Source organism: Nicotiana tomentosiformis, chromosome 8, assembly GCF_000390325.3.
Source record: "Nicotiana tomentosiformis chromosome 8, ASM39032v3, whole genome shotgun sequence".
Lineage (NCBI taxonomy): Eukaryota > Viridiplantae > Streptophyta > Magnoliopsida > Solanales > Solanaceae > Nicotiana > Nicotiana tomentosiformis.
In genome coordinates, this window is record NC_090819.1 from 5,270,730 (window position 1) to 5,289,186 (window position 18,457).

The following is an 18,457-nucleotide window of genomic DNA, read 5'->3' on the forward strand; positions in this document are numbered from 1 at the left end:
CGAATCGTATCGATACCGAAGAGAAACCGAGATGATTGGTACGGTTTCGAAAAGTCTAATTTTGGTCATACAAAATAGAGTAACTGAAAAATTGGTATGGTATAAATTTTATAAAATAACCGGTTGAACCGAACTATTAGCACCCCTATATGTGAGCGCATTGCCCAAGAAAAAGTAGACAAAAAAAGTGATATGGGGGAAAGCATCAACTTTTGTATCTTTAGAGGGACTTTGTCATTTCATAGAAAAAGGGGAGGAATATGTCTAAAAAAACAAAGATTCGGACGCGTTTGGCGCATTCCTAATAAACGTAGCAAGTTATTTCTTCACAAGAGATATCCCAGAAACGCCGCCTGCATTCAACGGGGCGAAGAACAGCGGAGAAAAAGGTTAGGCAAAATTAAGCCCTTGAATTTAAATTAATCTGATTTTTTTGTTATATTATACACAATTAATCCTTGAGTTTTTGTTTCTATGTGATTCACCACTTTGATATTAGAATTCAAGCCTTGTTGATTACTCTGTTTTTTTCGATAAATCAAACTGAATTAAATAGATGAAGCAATCTATTTGCTGAAATATGGACAATGAACACAAACTATTCTTCACTTTTAGCATTTTTAAATTCAAATTATTTTCTTTTAGTCGTCTAAATTGTAGTGTTCGGGAGTTCAATTTTTAAGGTTTTTAACTTTGAATACATTATATTTTTAAAGTTATGGTTTCATATCAACTATCCGTTGCAATTTTAGTAAATTTTCACATATAAAATTTATGCTCTACGCTGAAAGTACTAAGTTCAGATGAACCCGGTACCAAAGGGTTGGAGCCACCCCGGTGGGTCAATGTGAATTGTTCGTTATCCAAGCACTGATGGCTTCTCCATATTTGCCTTTCCCCACAAAAGTTATTAATTGAAGACAGACTCTAATTTTAACGAACTTCTAGTTTTATTATTGATTGAATATTTACGTGCAATTATTAAACAGACTGAATAACTACGTGCAATTGTTAACGTGTAACGCACGTTCATAGAGACTAGTATTATTATAAAAGCATGAATACAATGTCGGTTTACAAAAATAACCTTATAATATTAAGTATAATAACTTATAATAAAAGAACATAACCGGAATTCTAGATATTAGCCTTATAATCCTATTAGTTTTAGGACAGAATACTGCACGTTAGGAATCCTACATGATTACCTTTAGAAATCCTATTAATATAATTATTTTCGGGCATAGACATATAATACTACTTGTTAGCATGTATACCTAATACCTTTGGAAACACGTTATGTTTCTTTTTAATATAATTACTTTCGAGGTAGAGACATATTTTTAGTCATGTAATCTAATGACTTTTAGGATATAATTCTTAAAAATTCCTATTACTAATTTAATTTGAAAACGTATTATAATGTTATATTACTAATTTAATTTGAGAATGTATTATATTGTCCAAATCGATTTAGAAAAAGGAGATACTATATTATTATAAAAGCACAAATACAATATTAATAGACCAAAATAACCCTAAAATATTAAATGGAAGAACTCATAAGGAAAGGACATAACTGCAATAACCTATTTTTTGGACTATAATATTTTCCATGCTAATTTTAATATTTAAAATTTTAAAATTAATAAAATTTTGTCTATTAAATTCTTGTTAAAAATATGTAGGAAAGTTTAATAAAATTAATTTCATAAGAATCCTCCATATTGGCAATACATTACCACTCCATAATGTCCAATACCAAGAAAAAATAAAAACAAATATTAAATGGACGACATAAAGAGTTGAAATTGAGAAAAAAATATCCTCACGATAATATATTTTTATATTATATTTGAACTGTTTTCTTACTCAAATAATATTTTTTTATTAATTTTTCGTGTAATACTGAAAAATACCCAATTATTAAACAACAACTAAGAAAATATTTAAGAATATAAATGCGTGAGAAAGAGGAAAAAAAAATTTGGTAAGAGTCAACACCACTAATGATTCTACAAACATAAAGATCTAAAAGTGAAATGTCATATCAATTTTTTACTCTTTGAAAATAAAATTTATGGTAGATAAAATTATAATTAAGATTAAATATTCAAAACAAGAGATGAACTAATATTAAGATCTGAATCAACATACAATAAATTATTTTTTTATGTTAAAACCAAATAATTAGATCTTTTAATTATTTATTTAACAAGAGAATCCAATTCAATTATTTTTAAATTCATCATATGAGTAAAATTCTTATTCAAGTTAAAAAAAATCTTAGGATACAAAAATTTATTCCATAAAAAAGCGTTAGAGATTAAAAAAATCAGAACACAAAGTAAAGGTTAGTATAATATTAAGAATCAAAATGCTATACATGTGTCTGAGAAAGCACAATCAAAGCTAAATCCTAAACAAGAAGAATCTTTCAAGACTATATTATAAAGAGTAGATTCTGGTAGCACCCAAGGGTGTGGCCTAGTGGTCAATGAAGTGGGTGAGATCCTTGAGCTCTCAGGTTCAAATCCCAGCGGAGGCAAATACTAGGTGTTTTCTTCCATCTATCCAAACCTTGGTGGATAGAGTTACCTGGTAACTGTTGCTAGTGGGAGGTGGCAGGTACCCGGTGGAATTAGTTGAGGTGCGCGCAAGCTAGCCCGGACACCATGGTTATCAAAAAAAAAAAAGTGTAGACTCTGGTATAGCGGAATTATTCTTTGTAGATGCCTCCGGCGAAATCAAAATGATATTTTTATGTCATGTATTACTTGTAAATATCATATCAAGAGGCATAATATTGTTAGCAATAATAGCAAGTGGTGTACCAATAACGATTTTATTGTGATTCCACCCACGTTAGATTTGATATTACTCTTCAAACAACTTAAATAACCATCACAATATATCAAAGCAGAGCAATGATGCTAAATTTATAAGAAAAGCAAAATTGATAATATAGGATGAAACACTGATGGCTAAGTATCAAACGATTGAAATAATTGCCCGGAGTTCTAGAGATATATTGGATATTTATGAACCGTTTGATGAAAAATTAATGGTTTGGGAGGTGATTTCTGTCAAGTACTACCAGCAGTTCCAAAATCGACAAAAGCAGAGACAGTAAAAGCTAGCTTGCCAAAGTTATACTTCTGGCTTCAAATGAAAAAGATTCAACTAACAAAAATATAAAGTAAGAACATATCCATTATTCAGTGTCTTCTTGTTTTGTGTCGGAAACGAAGAAGAGCATCCAATAAAAGATGATTTGATTCTTCCTGAGTACTTGGTTATCAACCCCAATGATAATAGTAGTGCATTTAATAAGAGAAATATTTCTATTATTAGATTAAAACGCAATTTGTGCAAATCGCATAATAGAATTAAAAATCTATCTTAGCTAGCAGAAATGAATATGTTGATCAACTAAATAAAAGGTTTATTGCAAAATTTTATAGTAAAAATAATTTTTTTTCAGTTTTTGACTTAACAGAAAATGATGCCAATAATTACTACCAAGAAAAATACTTAAATACTTTAATATCATATCAAATGGCCTTCTACCATACAGGTTTATTGTCAAGTTTATTATTTCTTACATATGTTAATGTCACCGTATATATAATAGACTAAATTAAAATTAATCTTCCATTGTATATAGGTTGATTTTGAAGAAAAATATGCATGTCATGCTACTGAAAAACTTAGATAGCCGAATAACTTATGTAATAGCACACAGTTGGTATATAGAAGTTTTGACAATAATGTCATACATGCAAAAATTATGATACTGGTCAATGTGCTTCTAAGTATATTCTTATCCCTAAATTCAAATTTGGTCTTCCGAAACTAAGAATATCCTTTTAAATTTGTGTGAAAATAATTTTTAGTATGTTTATGTTTAGCAAATATAATAAATAAAGCACAAGGACAAACATCCTAAATATTAGACTATATTTACCGCAATATATTTTCTTGCACGAACAACTGTATGTTGCACTTTCAAGAGGGATATCAAGATCGACAACAAGAGTTCTAATTAAGGCAGAGCAACCAAATCATTAGGAGAAAACGTGCACACACAAAAATATCGTCCACAAAGAAGTGCTCGGTAAGATACCATCACATTAAATACTTTTAAACTATACTCTCTCCGATCAACTTTAAGATTAATATGGTCAATTACATTGTTAATTAATGCTAACAGGTAGATTCCTTAATGTGTGAAAGCAACCAAAAAATCACTTAAAGTGGACCAGAGGAAGTAATACATAATTATCTAACTAACATGACAAAATTGATCATTTGTGTAAGTTTTGATGATGTCCTTTTATTTTAAATTCATGTATTATGCTAATGTAATAATATTTTTCGGCATTTAGATGATTGTTGTATTATTATACATAAAATTTCTCTCAGTAATTAAATTTTATTGTTGATTCATATAATTAAATATTTAAATCATCACGTGTCATTATTAACGTGCAACGCACGTTCATAGATACTAGTTATTACAAAATGTTGGAATGAAATATTAGGCCCAAATAGAGATATTAATTATTCCCAGGAGAAAACTATTTCTACTAGTATAATCTATTTATCGGTCTAAATTCATATGTAAAAGGTCTCAAAAATACTTATACACACTTAGATATGAGATTTGTTTTGTAATGATATCAACTCAAAAAGGATAACAAATAAGGAGAGAGTGTTCTGAAATTTTTGGCTTGTGGAATCCTTATATGTTCTGAAATTGTTTGCTACTGTTGATCCTGCTTTGATACTGTGTTTTGATAGATTCTACTTGTGTTGTCAAAGGCTCATTTGAGGTACACTTAGGCCCTGAAGCTCGGGTAAATGCTTTGCCTCACTTAGTCTGTGCTTTAGGGTAGGCAAGGCACTAAGGCCTTCGCCTCATTGCCCATAAATTCTATCTTGAATAGATTGGCACTGAACATTGAATATGATTGGTGAAAAGATATACTCACTCCGTTCCAGTTTATGTGAACCTATTTCCTTTTTGCTCCATTCCAAAAAGAATGATCCCTTTCTAAATTTGGAAACAATTTAGCTTAAACTTGCAATTCTACCCTTAATGAGAAGCTTTTATAACCACACAAATACTATGGGCCCCTTTTTGATTTGTTTAGGACCACAAATTTCATAAGTGTTCATTTTTTCTTAAACTCTGTGCCTAGTCAAACAGGTTCACATAAATTGGAACAGAGGGAGTACTTAATTATTAAGAAAATCATTTACGTGAAGATGTAACTTTTTACTTATATATATAATTTTATTCTTTTCTTCGTTGTGCCTTTTTTAACTAAAGTCCAGGCTTTAATTGCACTTTGCGCTTAAAGCCCCGATAGACCTAAAGTGTTTTTTGACGCTTTTGGCCTTTGACAACACTGGATTATTCTAGTAGAATATATCAAACGTAAGAGTATAAACTCATACGTAAAAGGTTTCAAAAATACTTATGCACACACTTAGCAACTTGAAAGAGGATAACAAATAAGGTGATAGTGTGGTGGTTTTTTTTTTTTTTTTTTTTTGGGGGGGGGGGGAGGGGAGGGTGGGGGTTCTGCCTATGGAATCCTTATATGTTCTGAAATTGTTGCTACTGTTGATCCTGCTTTGATACTGTGTTTTGAAATTGTTTGCTACTGCTAACCCCGCTTTAATGCTGAGTAATTTGCTCTAGTAATATTAGCTGGGACAGGGTTCCAAAAGTAAGGTGAAAAGGAGAAGAAATTGCTGGTTTTAGAATGCAAAAGAGAATACTCGTAACGTCGGTCGTAGCTTCTATATTAAGGCAACATAGATAATACTGATAGCTACTGCTGATGGCATCCGAATTATATAGATTATATATACCTTTGGATTTAAATCTGATAAGTTTCTCAATTAATGATAATTGAGGAGACGAAGCGAGAGCATGTTGTTTAACAATGAAGTACAACAAAGAAGCTAGAGCTTTGCTTTTCAGAGAGTGGGAGAGGGAAAAAAACTCAAGTTGGCAGAATCCTAATACCTGCAATCTCTTTCTCAACTTATTTCTCAAGGATTGTGGTTACGCGTTTGAAAATGTAGTTTCTTCAACGCTTGTTATGCATCTTCTTCTGGGTTTTTTCTTGGTTTACTTCTGTTAGCCTCTATTTCAATGCTAAAGCATAATCTTTCATTTCTAACTCCTCCAGTATTCTTCAAAAATGGGTGGACTGCCAATAGAGAATACATCTACAGCCATATCTTTGTCGCAAGTACCAAAAGATCAAAAGTCAGCTGTGCCTGATTCAAAGCCAAAGAAGAAGATATGCTGTGCTTGCCCTGATACTAAGAAGCTGAGAGATGAATGCATTGTGGAGCATGGCGAATCCGCTTGTGAGAAATGGATTGAAGCTCATCGCAAATGCCTTCGAGCTGAAGGCTTCAATGTCTGAAGCATAGCAGCCGGCCTCTGAATAGACAAGCGGAGATACAAAATTTTGTCTAATGCTTAGTTTGTTTTGGCACTATACAAGCTCAATTAGCTAAATATTTACAGGTCGAATTTGTTTACCAAATACAGGAATAAAGCAAGGAAGTTCTGCAAATTGATTTGTTGGACCAGGAAATGCGAGATAATTCGTCTTGATTATTTGAATTGTGGAGTACATTTCAAGAATGGAAATTAGCCGTTGCAAGGGACTTATTATCTTTGCATCGTTGCTTCATCTAACTATGAATAAATACTAACAAATGTTTGGTATGAAAATGGTATTAGTGGTTTGTTACATACATCGCTGTGGAAGGAAAGTTATGTGATGAAACTATAATGTTTTGTGTCGATTTGATTTATTCAACTCTTTGAGTTCGACAAAACAGGTAAGGATCAACCATTGATAACTAATGATATAGTTGACTGAATATGTGTGTTACATAACCACCAAGGATTGCAGTGAGGTGGATAGAATCCTATCGCAAATGAACAAAATCCTAATAGGGAATGCTTCCTCTCAAAGTGGGTCTTGCGCTGAAAATCCTAATAGGAAATGCTTCCTCTTAAAGTGGGTCTTAAACGGCACGAATCCGAATTAATCATGCCATAATATCCTAATAGGGAATGCTTCCCCTTTAAATGGATCTTACGCAATGCAAATTCAGATTAAATAAGGCACAATGTGAGTACCAGATGGGAATCCAAAAAATAGAGAATGTGTCTTGCATAAATGAACATATAATACATGAGATGAAGCAGGAGAAACCACAGGAAACATCAAAAGGCTGTTAAATTCAGCTTTCCAATTTTTTAATCGCCATGGAGAAGTGAATAACACAATATGCCACGGCCCGGAAAGAACCATTCCACACCTCAATCACCATCTCGCTTGAATTCCGCTATAAGGTCCAAACTGAACCGCACCATGTGTGCACATAACCGACGAATCACAACCCCTCGTAGCATAGAAGAGTAACACATAGAATTTATCAGAACACGAACAAGTTCAACTCTACCAACCTGCTATAATAATTCCATAAACACCTAGCGAAGATATGGCAAACAAATAAATCAGCCCTATGTTCGGTAAGAGGTGGAATATTGAATCATGATTGTCATCTTCATTTCTTTCTCCACTTAGCTCTCCGCCTATCGGACAAATCAAAATAAGGGATTTTGTTTGATTGCCCAAAAATCTGGAGTAGAAGCTGGCTCATTATTCTCATTTGTGATAATCCCAATTAGTATCAGGTTAGCGCATTGAGCTAAACCTTAGCATTCAAAACTTTTACCAGAGTACGCTTCGATTGAGCCAACAATTCCTATATTAACCATGTATGGATATAGTTGAACCCAACTATAAACGGAGGGTAGAATTAGACATTTTCACAAAGTACATGGACAAATCTGGACCTTTTCCCATTATGATATATACGAGTATACTCGAAAAGAGTTGGAAAAGCAAACAATCACGTCACATGAGCCAACGTCTCTAGCTGGAAATATAACCATGTTCATATTTGCTTAGACAATTCATTGCCGTATAACCTCTAATTACGTTACAAACAGATATAAAAGCAAAATGGATAAGCTAGAACAAACACATATAAGCTACAAATAAAAGAATAATTGTAAGCTTTCAACTTTCAAGCAATACTAGTAAGTCCCCTCAAGCTATTATAGTCGTATTAGATGGAAAGTTCAACTCAACAGAGATTACAATACTTACTGCAACAACAAAGGAAAAAAGAAAAAGAGAGTACAGTTAAACAAGGGATAAGAAAGCAAATGAAGTTTCGAATGAGCTCTAACAAATACTAACTAAATTGCCAATTACAGAACTGAGTTTCCAAAGGCCCAATAAACACCTCAAAAGAAATTCATGAATAGAAGAACCCCATAAATGGGGTGTATGAGAAAAAGCGGCCCACGATAAAATATGGACGACTCAGAGGAAAACCACCGTTCCTACCTAAGTTACTCCAGAAAAAAAAAAATGTACCAAGCACTCAATATCGAGCAATGTCCTGAAGGCAATCATAGAAATGTGAGATTTGGATCTTCTCTTTGCCAGAATAGATGGCTTCTGCTGTCCCACCATGTTCACCCTGAGCAGCCATTTCGACAACCATGTATAGTTTCTTGATGGGCATCTGTCACAAGACAACACAATCAAGAGTTATTGACCAATCCCTATCATACGCCTGAAATTTCAATTTCTCTAGGAGTGCCAATATCAGAAGGCGATGAGACAAATATGAACTATTCGTATAGGGAAGAGACATGTATGGAAAGTGTGCTTGTCTGATAGACAGGGAGCAGAGCTTTGAAACTTACGTCATTTAATGCCTCAGCAGCAGAATCAACATCATCATTTGAGAAGACATTAAGTTGTTGTAACACCTGCAAATAACATCAAAACATCAATACTTGGGCGGTATAGAATAGGGATGACAGTAGGTCAGACATCTCCAGTAACTGCACCAATGAACTAGAGTTCAAGAGTTCTAACTCATCACCAAGGAATTTGGTAGGACATCTCCAATAATTGAACCAATGAACTAGAAATCAAGAGTCAATACATATACCAAGGAAAAACAAAGTATACAGCCTACTGATGATGAGAAATCTTCTCAAATCACCAACTCATTTGCTCCACAGTTTGTTCAAGACAAAAAGTAAAATGGAACCTGAGAGCTCAATAGATAAAGATATATTGACAAATTTAGCGGCATCAATGACAAAAGCCACTGTTTTGTTACACCGTCAGAATTCACAAGCTATTATTCAGTAATCTTCTTGCCACGACGATTCTGGTTCAGTGGGAGGTGAAGTATTCTTTTGTAAGGAGTTTATTGGCCACTAGCACTGGATTACCTTATCTGGGAATACCTAATTGCGATGTCCTAGTTAAGCTTTTCTGCACCTACCTGCTCTACAAAAAAATAGGATTTCCTTTTTTCCTTTCAACATATGGCATCCAATATAAGAATTTATTTGGAGTTTCATTGCTCTTTAGTCTTCACAGTCCAACTATTATGGTTTGACGTAACAGATGGCTATATACCGTTTTCTTTCATATAAAAGTTTCATTCTTCATGTTAGAACTATGGGCTATTCAACTAGAAAATGAATTTTCATTATGAAACATCAACATCTTGGCAGTTTGGATGCCCTCTTACCTTCTTGGCATCTTCTGTCTTTAGTGTTGGAACATGGTATGTGACCGAGAAAGCATCACAAAGGCCAACCGAGTCCAAGAAACCGGCCTCACTAGTAGTTCCAATCACGAGAATTTTTTTACCCTGTAACATGAAACCCGCCGTAAGAATCATCAGCAAAAAGCAGAGTTGCATATGTAGCCACAACGTAATTAAAATCCAGCTCATAAAAAAGCAGTAGGTCATCATCAGTATGTGTCTTGGGCGTTCTAGTCCATCGGTTTCTTAAGTTTATCTGTACTTTTCTTCCAATGGAGGCAAAAATCAAAACAACTAGAGAACTTGATGGGTTCAAGATAGAAATGGGATAAATTCTTTCACACCCCACCCCAAGAAAAACTTTACAAGGCATGTAGGTGCGGCACAAGACTCTTTAACATTGATTTGGTTTTCAGCTTCCGGGCAATTATTATGTAGGAATTAGTCAAGTATCAAGAGCGAGAGGTCATCGCTTCATGGGTGAAGCCATGAAGCCACACGTTTCAGATAAGTTTGTGCTTCAAACAATGACATGCAAAGTGTTCTGAATGAGAAAAGGTTGATTCTTTGAATCTCAACTTTGAAGAGTTGGATTATATTGGCATTATTGTATATTGAATTTAGTTATTTAACTGAAATTTGATAATTATAGTACTAAGTTCGTATATGTATGGAATTTTGAATTTAGCGTGTAACTTTTCGCTTCAAGCCCCGTGGACTTCATTGCTTTTTTGCGCTTCTTTTGTAAAAATACTTCGGGGCACATTTATTTTGAAGTCACCACATAAGCATTTCCAGAAAACCTCTTAAGCACTCCTTTCTATCCTTTGCTTTGATACCCTTAAGTTATCTGATGCATGTCCATGAGCCTTTCCAACCCACACACACGGGGGTGGGAAAAGAAGCAAACATGCAATTATAGTACCAAATGAGCATCTTGAAATATAATACTGAATAATTATGAAGAAATACCTTAGGTGGAAGCCGTTTGAGGAGCACCAACAGTGTTTGAGAAATCAAATTTGAAAACCGAGGGCCAATTGCAACATATTCCAGAAGCCTGCACAGGTACATGCATGATAAACACATCATAATGCATTTGAAGGCTATTTACCTAGTATCAGAAAATTTACCTTTCAATGCCATCAAGGACGACTATGCTAAGTGGTGACTTGTACGCATCCTCAAATACCTACCACATATTAGCACAAGACATAGTTAATAACTAAAATGCAAGTAATAATATGCACCGGTATATACAAAGGCATCTATCTTTTAGCTGATCATACTAAAGTGATGTGCAAGCTTAACGTGTGTACCTTTACAATCTGAGCACATTTGCTGCTTTCACTGAGCCCAATCATAGTTTCAGCAGAAATCTAACAATCACAGGGGAAAGAGGCAAAAAGAGATGGGTTTAAGAGTGAGAATTTGTAATTAATCTCCAGAAAATGTACAAGTTCCCAATATTTAGTAACTTACTATCTTGACATAGGGAAAATCACTTTCAATTCCAACTGTTGCTGCCATTGCAGTTTTGCCACTGTCCAAGGAACGGAAAGACTCAAGATAAATGACCACATAAAAAACAAGAATAACACAAGCTTCTACCTTCCACTTGGGCCTTCCAGAAGACAAGTAATAAGGGGGCTCCCCCTGCTGACTTTAACTTGTTCTGCCAATAGCATAGTTCTTCTGTAGATGTGTTGATGTCGTTCGCCACAGTCCACAATGCCATTAAGTCTGAAAAATGTTGTCGTTAAGCCACCTTCATGCAGCAAGTTAAGCAAAGTTCTACAAACCTTAAACTAGACTCCAGTGGTGACAATTTTATTCAACATCAAGTTATCATTTCCTTACGTATATCCAAGATCCGACAGACTAGTTTCTTCACTTAAGCCACCAAGAACACATATACTTCTCCCAACTATTGAACTTTAAGTCTCTCCCACTGTAAGCCCTTCATACTGACCCCCCATCAATACATAGGAGACAAGTACATTTAGCATCAACACAGTACATCCCTTTCTCAGGAAAATTTTGTACTAAACTTTTTTCTTCTTTTTGTACTGTCAAGCCCGATAATCCTACAAGCATTGCATGAGAGCTAACCTTGGAGAAAGAAAAAAGGACTATGTACAATTTTGGAAATAGATTTTATCTTTAACAATTCACGAAATACTACCAATTGGCTGCACACTAGGAACAGGAAAACTAACCTGCAACGTTCAAGGTCATCAGTGGAAGCACCAAATGCAGGTCTTACTTCACCAAGGGCATGCAAAAAGTCATCCATAGTGACTTTTATACTCTCCTCATCCACTGGTTTAGTAAGATCATCCATGCTTAGCTGCCTGTTCAATGCAAAGGATACAGCACTTTTGACTACACCTTCAAGCTCAGCACCACTATAATTTTTTGTCCTTGCGGCTGCACGCAAAGGGAAATGGGGGAAAACTCTAAGAATTCCATAGAACCACTGTAGGTTAGTAGACTAAACAAAGTAACAGAAGTCAGAAGTAACACAGAAACACCTTCAATTCAACATTATATCTTTGAAAGAAAAATCAAGTTGAATCAGGGATAGAAGTATATAACAGGATTTTAGTAATATCATCATCTATTTTAAAAGAGCCATATATCAAAAGCCATCATAACATGCTTGCTGTGGTGACCACATACCAAGTTCTTGCAAGTTCACATCAGGGGAAAGAAAGGAATTCTCTTTCATCTGGTTTGTATGAATCTGGAGAATTTGCAGTCGACCATTTTCATCAGGAAGGCTTATCTCCACTTGGACTTCTAGTCGTCCTGGCCTATATCAATATCGAACTTAATAATGCACCATAAAACATTACTTAATCTCAAAGAAATACTGACACCAAAAACATTTGTATAATCTTCAGCAAAAAAAAAAGAGACAAAAATGACACAAGAGACCATGGTTACCTCATAAGTGCTTCATCAAGCAGATCTTTCCTATTTGTCATTCCAATGAGCAAAACATTATTCAGAGATTCCACCCCGTCTATCTAAAGTGCAAGAAACAATCAACCAGATTGAATCAATAACAGCTAACAGCATTCTACTGTTGCATATAGCCACTCTAATCTCTGCAAACACAACTAGAAAGTATTGTGCATACCTTAGTGAGAAGCTGGTTAACAATGCTGTCATGTACACCAGTTCCATCTCTAGTTGATCCTCTAGACTGCATAACAACAAAAGCTTCATATTAAGAAACTAAATCTACATAATCAACTGCAGATGAATATCGTGATAAGGTAGTGAATGGATCCGCAAGCTTGGTGAACATTTGCTCACGTACAGAGTGCATTAGCACAAAATGACTTGTAATAATGCCCAGTATCAATCATAGTATCATACAAGTAGACTGCAGACAACTTAAGGGTGTACCAATCAACTAAAGCAACAAGCTAAGGATAACTTATTTAGATTCAGTAGTCAAATGCTGATATTTACATCTATGCAACAAAATTAACATCTGGAACTTATTGCCCATGGCAGTATCCCATGGGTGAAACATGTATTGGTACACGACCCACTCCTACAAACTTCTAATTTTACAACCAGCAGCTCGTATAAGAGCCTCTGAAGCACTTTCTCAGAAAGAAAAGAAAAAAAAAAGAGAAGCCGTTGAACCAATAACAGAAAATCAAATGGGATATGATCAATGCACGGGTAATAATCTCAAAAAATCAAATAGAATTCAAGAGGTTCCCACCTTACAGATTGCATCAATCTCGTCAAAAATGATAACATGCAGTTCACTTTGGTCACCTGGAAATACAAAAATAACAGATTACAATAACAAGTTTAAACCCCAAAATATTCATTTCCATGATAGCTCCCTTACCTTTGGTTCTTTGGTCCTGCTCAGCATCAGCAAACAAATCCCTCACATTTTTTTCTGTTTCACCGACAAACTTGCTTAATACTTCTGGTCCATTGACAATCTACAACAGAAAAAAACAAGAAGCACATAGACAATCAAGATTGCCAAACAAGTAAAATATTGAATATTGCTTGCTTCCAGAGTAACAACGATAACAAGGAGAAAATAAATGAGTAGGGCTTGCATGAACCTACCTTTGGTTCCTTGCCATTTAGCATTTTTCCAATCTGCCGAGCCATTAGAGTCTTCCCTGTACCAGGAGGTCCATAGAGCAGCATTCCCTTGACATGCTTGATACCAAGCCTGAAAATCAATTTCATCGCAAAGCCAAGGCCAAGTGAGGAATTAATTGTACTACATCTTGTCTTCAGGAAACAAACTCAAATTCATGAAAAGAAAAGGAATTTTAGTTATTTAGCAAGAATTTTCCATACTTGCTGGTCACATGTGGAGGGAAAACCCTGGAAGCAAAAGCTCTTCGAAATATATCAGCAAACTCTGCACTCAGACCACCTATACCCAATGATTGAAGATTGAATTCTTTCTGTCTAAAGATGCTGCTGCTAGCAGCTTCACGCTGGTTGACAATCTGCATTGAAGTCAGTTGCAGCAAGAACCAAATCAAAAGGACTCCAATAAACATGAAGGAAGCCATTATCTATTGGCAACTTTTTGCCTCCCGTATATTACTTAAAGACGGAAAGAAGTAACCTTTATTCCACTAGAGTTTGCAGCTTCAAATATAATGTATGTGTCAGCTGAAATCATCCCTCTTTCGATATTAGATTTTTCTTGCCCCTCCACAGTAGCTTGATTCACGGTGAATATATAACCATTGCCATGATACTCAAATGTCACCTTTTGCCCAGTTGACATAATCTGCGTAATGAAGTTAACGATTCATAAATAAGTTACTTTCATCAGAACTATAGACTTGGAACATCTGCTGCAGCTTAATTGGTAAGCCTTGGAGCTAGAGGTCCACTTTATCATTCTCTAATAGCATTTTAAAGGCAACACCATACTGGAGCACCAATACTCAAACAGCCTAGTAATCCCCAGCAATTTACAAAGACACCTCTAGATCCTCTGAACCGTGCCCTAGTCCACTAAAAAAGACAAAGTATCCTAGAATTTAGCAAGATTATTCCGAAACCACCATAAACCAATCCAAGATTATTACTAGACCACCCTAAGACTCCATTTGTTGTTATTAAGATTAAGATGTCTCAATCAGCATACACATCTGATTATTAAGATGCTGTACATGGATCAGAACACTGGATAATTAAAATTGCTTATTTTCTCACATTTGAATGTAGATAATATACATTTAATTAAAAATTAATGTATATGGAATTCAAATAAATTAATAATAAATACTATATCCACTAAATACTAGAGAAATATTAATTTACATGGTGTTGTATAATTTATTTCTATGAACCACACTCTAAAAGCTAACGACAAACTATGGTGGTGGTGGTCGGCCATGATGGTTGTAAGGTGGAAGCTAGTGGTCGTGGTTGGTCGAGGAGACCGGAGATGGTGGTTCTGCAGCGGTAGACGGCAGTGGTGGTGTTGTGGTAACCAAAGGTGATAGATGTATGATGGTAGTTGATGGTGACCAACAGTGGAGGTGGTTGGTAGTAGTGGTTTTGCAATGGAGGCTGGTGGAGAGGTTGTTGGTCATTTGGTCTTAATTTTGTTGATTCCACCTGACATCCTCAAGGCAATTCCATATTTATCTTTTGATTAATAAAAGCAGACAACAGACATGTAAATTGTAAGATGAATAAGTCCAGCCAATCTACTCATATACATGTCAGTCATTTTCTCTCAAGCGCTCATTAATGTGAAGTGGACACTAAAACATGGATATGATTCAAAGACAAAAGTATTTAGTACAAAGTGGAGCATATTTGTAATAAATTAAATTGATTAGCAGTAAAAAAAAACAAATACACTACGTTTTGGTTGAAGTTTCATTATATAAGGATCAGGACGTTGTTTAGCCTTACTTATCTTTTTTTTTTTCGGGGGATAAACAGCCTTGCTTAGTTTTCAAAATTCTAAAGAAAGGAAAAGGACATATGGAAATCATTCTTGAAAGTACAGATCTGAAGAATCAAATCATACGTGTTCCCCGACAGCCTTTGTCAGGTACAATACAACAAGAGAAGAACCTTCGAAAGCAGAAGTTATTAAGACAGAGGGGGATAGCGCCTTCACCTGATTAGCAAATCTCTTACGAACTTGATTAGCCAAAGAAACTGCATCTACCTACAAAAAGACATATTTTGGTAAACTTGCAACATTTACAGCAACACAAGTGTTTGAACCAGAGTACTCTTGATGCCTAAGATTAAAACAAAACCAGCTAAAAAAGAAGATGGGGTTGCAACCAAAATACACCACAACCGAATTGTAAAAGATCTGCATGCTCTAAATACCAGACTTGCTATGCGAGCTGAAAGATATGGTACAGTCAAATTTCACCAGAAGAATCTAACTCCTTCAAAGGGAATAAAGACATTGCGCGGTACACTAGACAGGATCATTTTACCTGCTCATCTTTGGTCCCTTTTTTCACAAACTCCAAGTCAAGGGTAAGCAGAGCAAGGTTGAAGTCATCCGGTGGAACAAATCTGCAATTTGAACAGTGAAACCACTAATTAACTGATGTTACGGAAAAGTTAGACCACAGAAAGCAATAATATCTGAATAGTCCTGCCGAACCTGTTAACAGATATAGTGTCTCCAGTGGAAACTTTGGCATAGCGTCTTTGAATCGCATTAAGACCAAGATGACCATTAGGAATGGCATCGTGGGCAGTGTTCCACAGTTAAGGCAGCACTAAATTGCATTATCCTCAACCAATAAAATGCTACATAAAGATGATGAACAGAATATGAAATGGAAATTTTAGAGAAAGACAAACAAGAGAACACAATCTCCTCAAGAGTTTTGAATTTTCTCATTAGCATTTGCTAGTGGACAGCCTTTCCTATCAGAAGTTTAATAAAAGATCTCCTCCGGTGGCAGGGAGAAAATCTCTCTAATAGTTTACTAACCTCAGAATGAAATTTTCAAATGGAAAAGGGGATATAATTGAAAGGGAAGGAAGTGTATAAGTTTCCCTTTTGGGCGCACCAACTAGCCAATGGTTCACTAAGGGTTATGCCACACTCGCCTAAATTTGAGACCACTGATCTCGAATGCACTCAAGAGTCAAGTCACTCAGCTTCCATCATTGTTGGTTCAAGCCTTACCTTCTCTTTAGGATGACTACTTTCCAAATGAAAGATATGTTTCCTCAAATAGGTCCATTTATATAAAGAGGTCGTTAGGGGAGCATGTCGGTAAGGACTTACGAGTTCATCTGAACCCGTAGCTTTGGCTCGGAACTTGTATATGCGTTAAAAGATTCACTAAATAAGTACAAATAATAGAATTCGAACCCGGTAAATCAAACATATTGTGGTAGAATTCCGAACTCAAACCTACAATGTTCAACTCCTTGGATCAGCCATTAGTTTCACGTGAGGTAAGAATAAGAAGTTGGATGATCATTTGCTCATCCAAATAGATAGGGTTAAAAGAAAAATATATACCCGTGAAAACCTCATTTCCACAATGGTCAAAGCAAAAATTGTGCCACACAACTCCTAATAGCCAAAGTTACCCAAAATAGTTGATAGTTCCTGGTCTCTAAACGAGTAAATTAGCCATCGTTTCCCATTATCTTAAAAAGCTAGCTCTCAAATGCGCATTATCTTACTATGTCCAAATCATTTAAGTCCACTCAGCTTGATAACATCTATAAAATGTCTTGTCAGTTCAAATAATCAACAATCAACTATGCCTCAATCTCAAACTAATAAGGATCAGCCTACTGAACTTAGTAATTATACAATTCATCAAAATTACAGTACTATTTTTACTCCTTAGACCTACTAAACTCACATATGCTCGTCAGTTCAAAAGGAACAAAAGTGACATGCGCTAACTTAAAGCAAACAATCATGTTCAAAACACCAGTCGTAATAAAATCAGAAAAGAAATTGCTAAATTAAATTAGCTTTATGTTCAAAACATCCTCGCTAGCACCATTCAGAGTAGGTCCACTCAGCTCCATTATATCTATTAAATCTCTTATCAGTTCAAAGTTCAAACAATCAACAATCAACTAAGCTTCAATATCAAACTAATAAGGATCGGCCTATTAAATTCAATATTCATACAATTCATCATAATTACACTATTTCTATGCCTTAGACCTACTAAACTTACACATTCTCGTCAGTTCAAAAATGAAAAAACTTTTGAAATGCGACAGCTCGATCCTAATAAAATCGCAAAAATTTGATCAAATTAAGAATAAGAATAGTAATGAATGAAATTTGAAAGGATATGCTAAAGTGAGAACAAAAGCATCAGCGATAAGTGCATAAGCGAGCTTAGATCCAGGAACAAGGAAGTTTCTGAGATCCGCCGGAGAGCAATATGCGCAATTTGTGTAAGCGAGATCTTTCGCCGGCGTGTTCGTTACGATCATCGTCGATGCTCCGGAACCAAATCTCCCTGCCATTTTTCCAGAGTTCGAAATGGAAGAGATCAACGTATGAATTTGAATAGAGAATAGTAAATGTGTTGTTTGCTTGGCTGTTAAGGGAAATGAACCCGGGTTGAAGATCGGGTCGGGTCGGGTCGGACCCGGTGAATAAAAGGGCGTTCACGTGGTTCGAGGAATTTGCTAAGGTATATCTGTGTCTTGGCTCTTAAGCGTTCCTCGGTTTTGTGAACAAATTATTGTAGAATTACGATTTAAGGATTATGATACAAGAATTAAA

General features: G+C 35.2%; 2 protein-coding genes across 4 annotated transcripts; one reads left to right on the forward strand and one right to left on the reverse strand.

Annotated features, from left to right (window-relative positions):
• Window positions 1-238: 238 nt before the first annotated feature.
• LOC104117417 (cytochrome c oxidase copper chaperone 2-like) lies at window positions 239-6,696 on the forward strand. Of its 3 annotated transcripts, none has more exons than XM_009628469.4 (2): window positions 239-389; window positions 6,207-6,696. In XM_009628469.4, the coding sequence occupies exon 2, from the start codon at window positions 6,219-6,221 to the stop codon at window positions 6,447-6,449; it is 231 nt and encodes a 76-aa protein (XP_009626764.1). In that variant the 5' UTR covers window positions 239-389; window positions 6,207-6,218; the 3' UTR covers window positions 6,450-6,696. The 3 variants fall into 3 exon arrangements, with proteins under 3 accessions (XP_009626764.1, XP_009626766.1, XP_070038099.1); XM_009628471.4 differs by lacking the exon at window positions 239-389 and adding an exon at window positions 4,028-4,117; XM_070181998.1 differs by lacking the exon at window positions 239-389 and adding an exon at window positions 4,280-4,315.
• Window positions 6,697-8,141: 1,445 nt separating this feature from the next.
• On the reverse strand, window positions 8,142-18,257 carry LOC104117416 (vesicle-fusing ATPase). The gene is made up of 21 exons (XM_009628468.4): window positions 18,020-18,257; window positions 16,343-16,438; window positions 16,170-16,251; window positions 15,836-15,886; window positions 14,315-14,482; window positions 14,038-14,192; window positions 13,798-13,906; window positions 13,565-13,664; window positions 13,433-13,488; window positions 12,833-12,898; window positions 12,637-12,719; window positions 12,370-12,503; window positions 11,907-12,117; window positions 11,299-11,430; window positions 11,170-11,230; window positions 11,007-11,066; window positions 10,821-10,879; window positions 10,660-10,747; window positions 9,670-9,792; window positions 8,825-8,890; window positions 8,142-8,640 (listed from the first exon to the last, which is right to left on the reverse strand). Exons 1-21 carry the CDS (start codon window positions 18,193-18,195, stop codon window positions 8,497-8,499), a joined length of 2,220 nt encoding a protein of 739 aa, XP_009626763.1. The 5' UTR covers window positions 18,196-18,257; the 3' UTR covers window positions 8,142-8,496.
• Window positions 18,258-18,457: the final 200 nt, after the last annotated feature.

Bases quoted from the DNA above. Each gene is read 5' to 3' on its own strand.
- LOC104117417 (XM_070181998.1), top strand. From the start codon at position 4,295: ATGACAAAATTGATCATTTGT. The intron at 4,316-6,206 runs GTAAGTTTTGAT...TAACTCCTCCAG, and splicing joins TGACAAAATTGATCATTTGT to TATTCTTCAAAAATGGGTGG.
- LOC104117416 (XM_009628468.4), bottom strand. From the start codon at position 18,195: ATGGCAGGGAGATTTGGTTCCGGAGCATCGACGATGATCGTAACGAAC. The intron at 16,439-18,019 runs ATATCCTTTCAA...ACTGTGGAACAC, and splicing joins GCTTTTGTTCTCACTTTAGC to TGCCCACGATGCCATTCCTA. The intron at 9,793-10,659 runs GTATTTCTTCAT...TTCATGTTACAG, and splicing joins TCAAACGGCTTCCACCTAAG to GGTAAAAAAATTCTCGTGAT.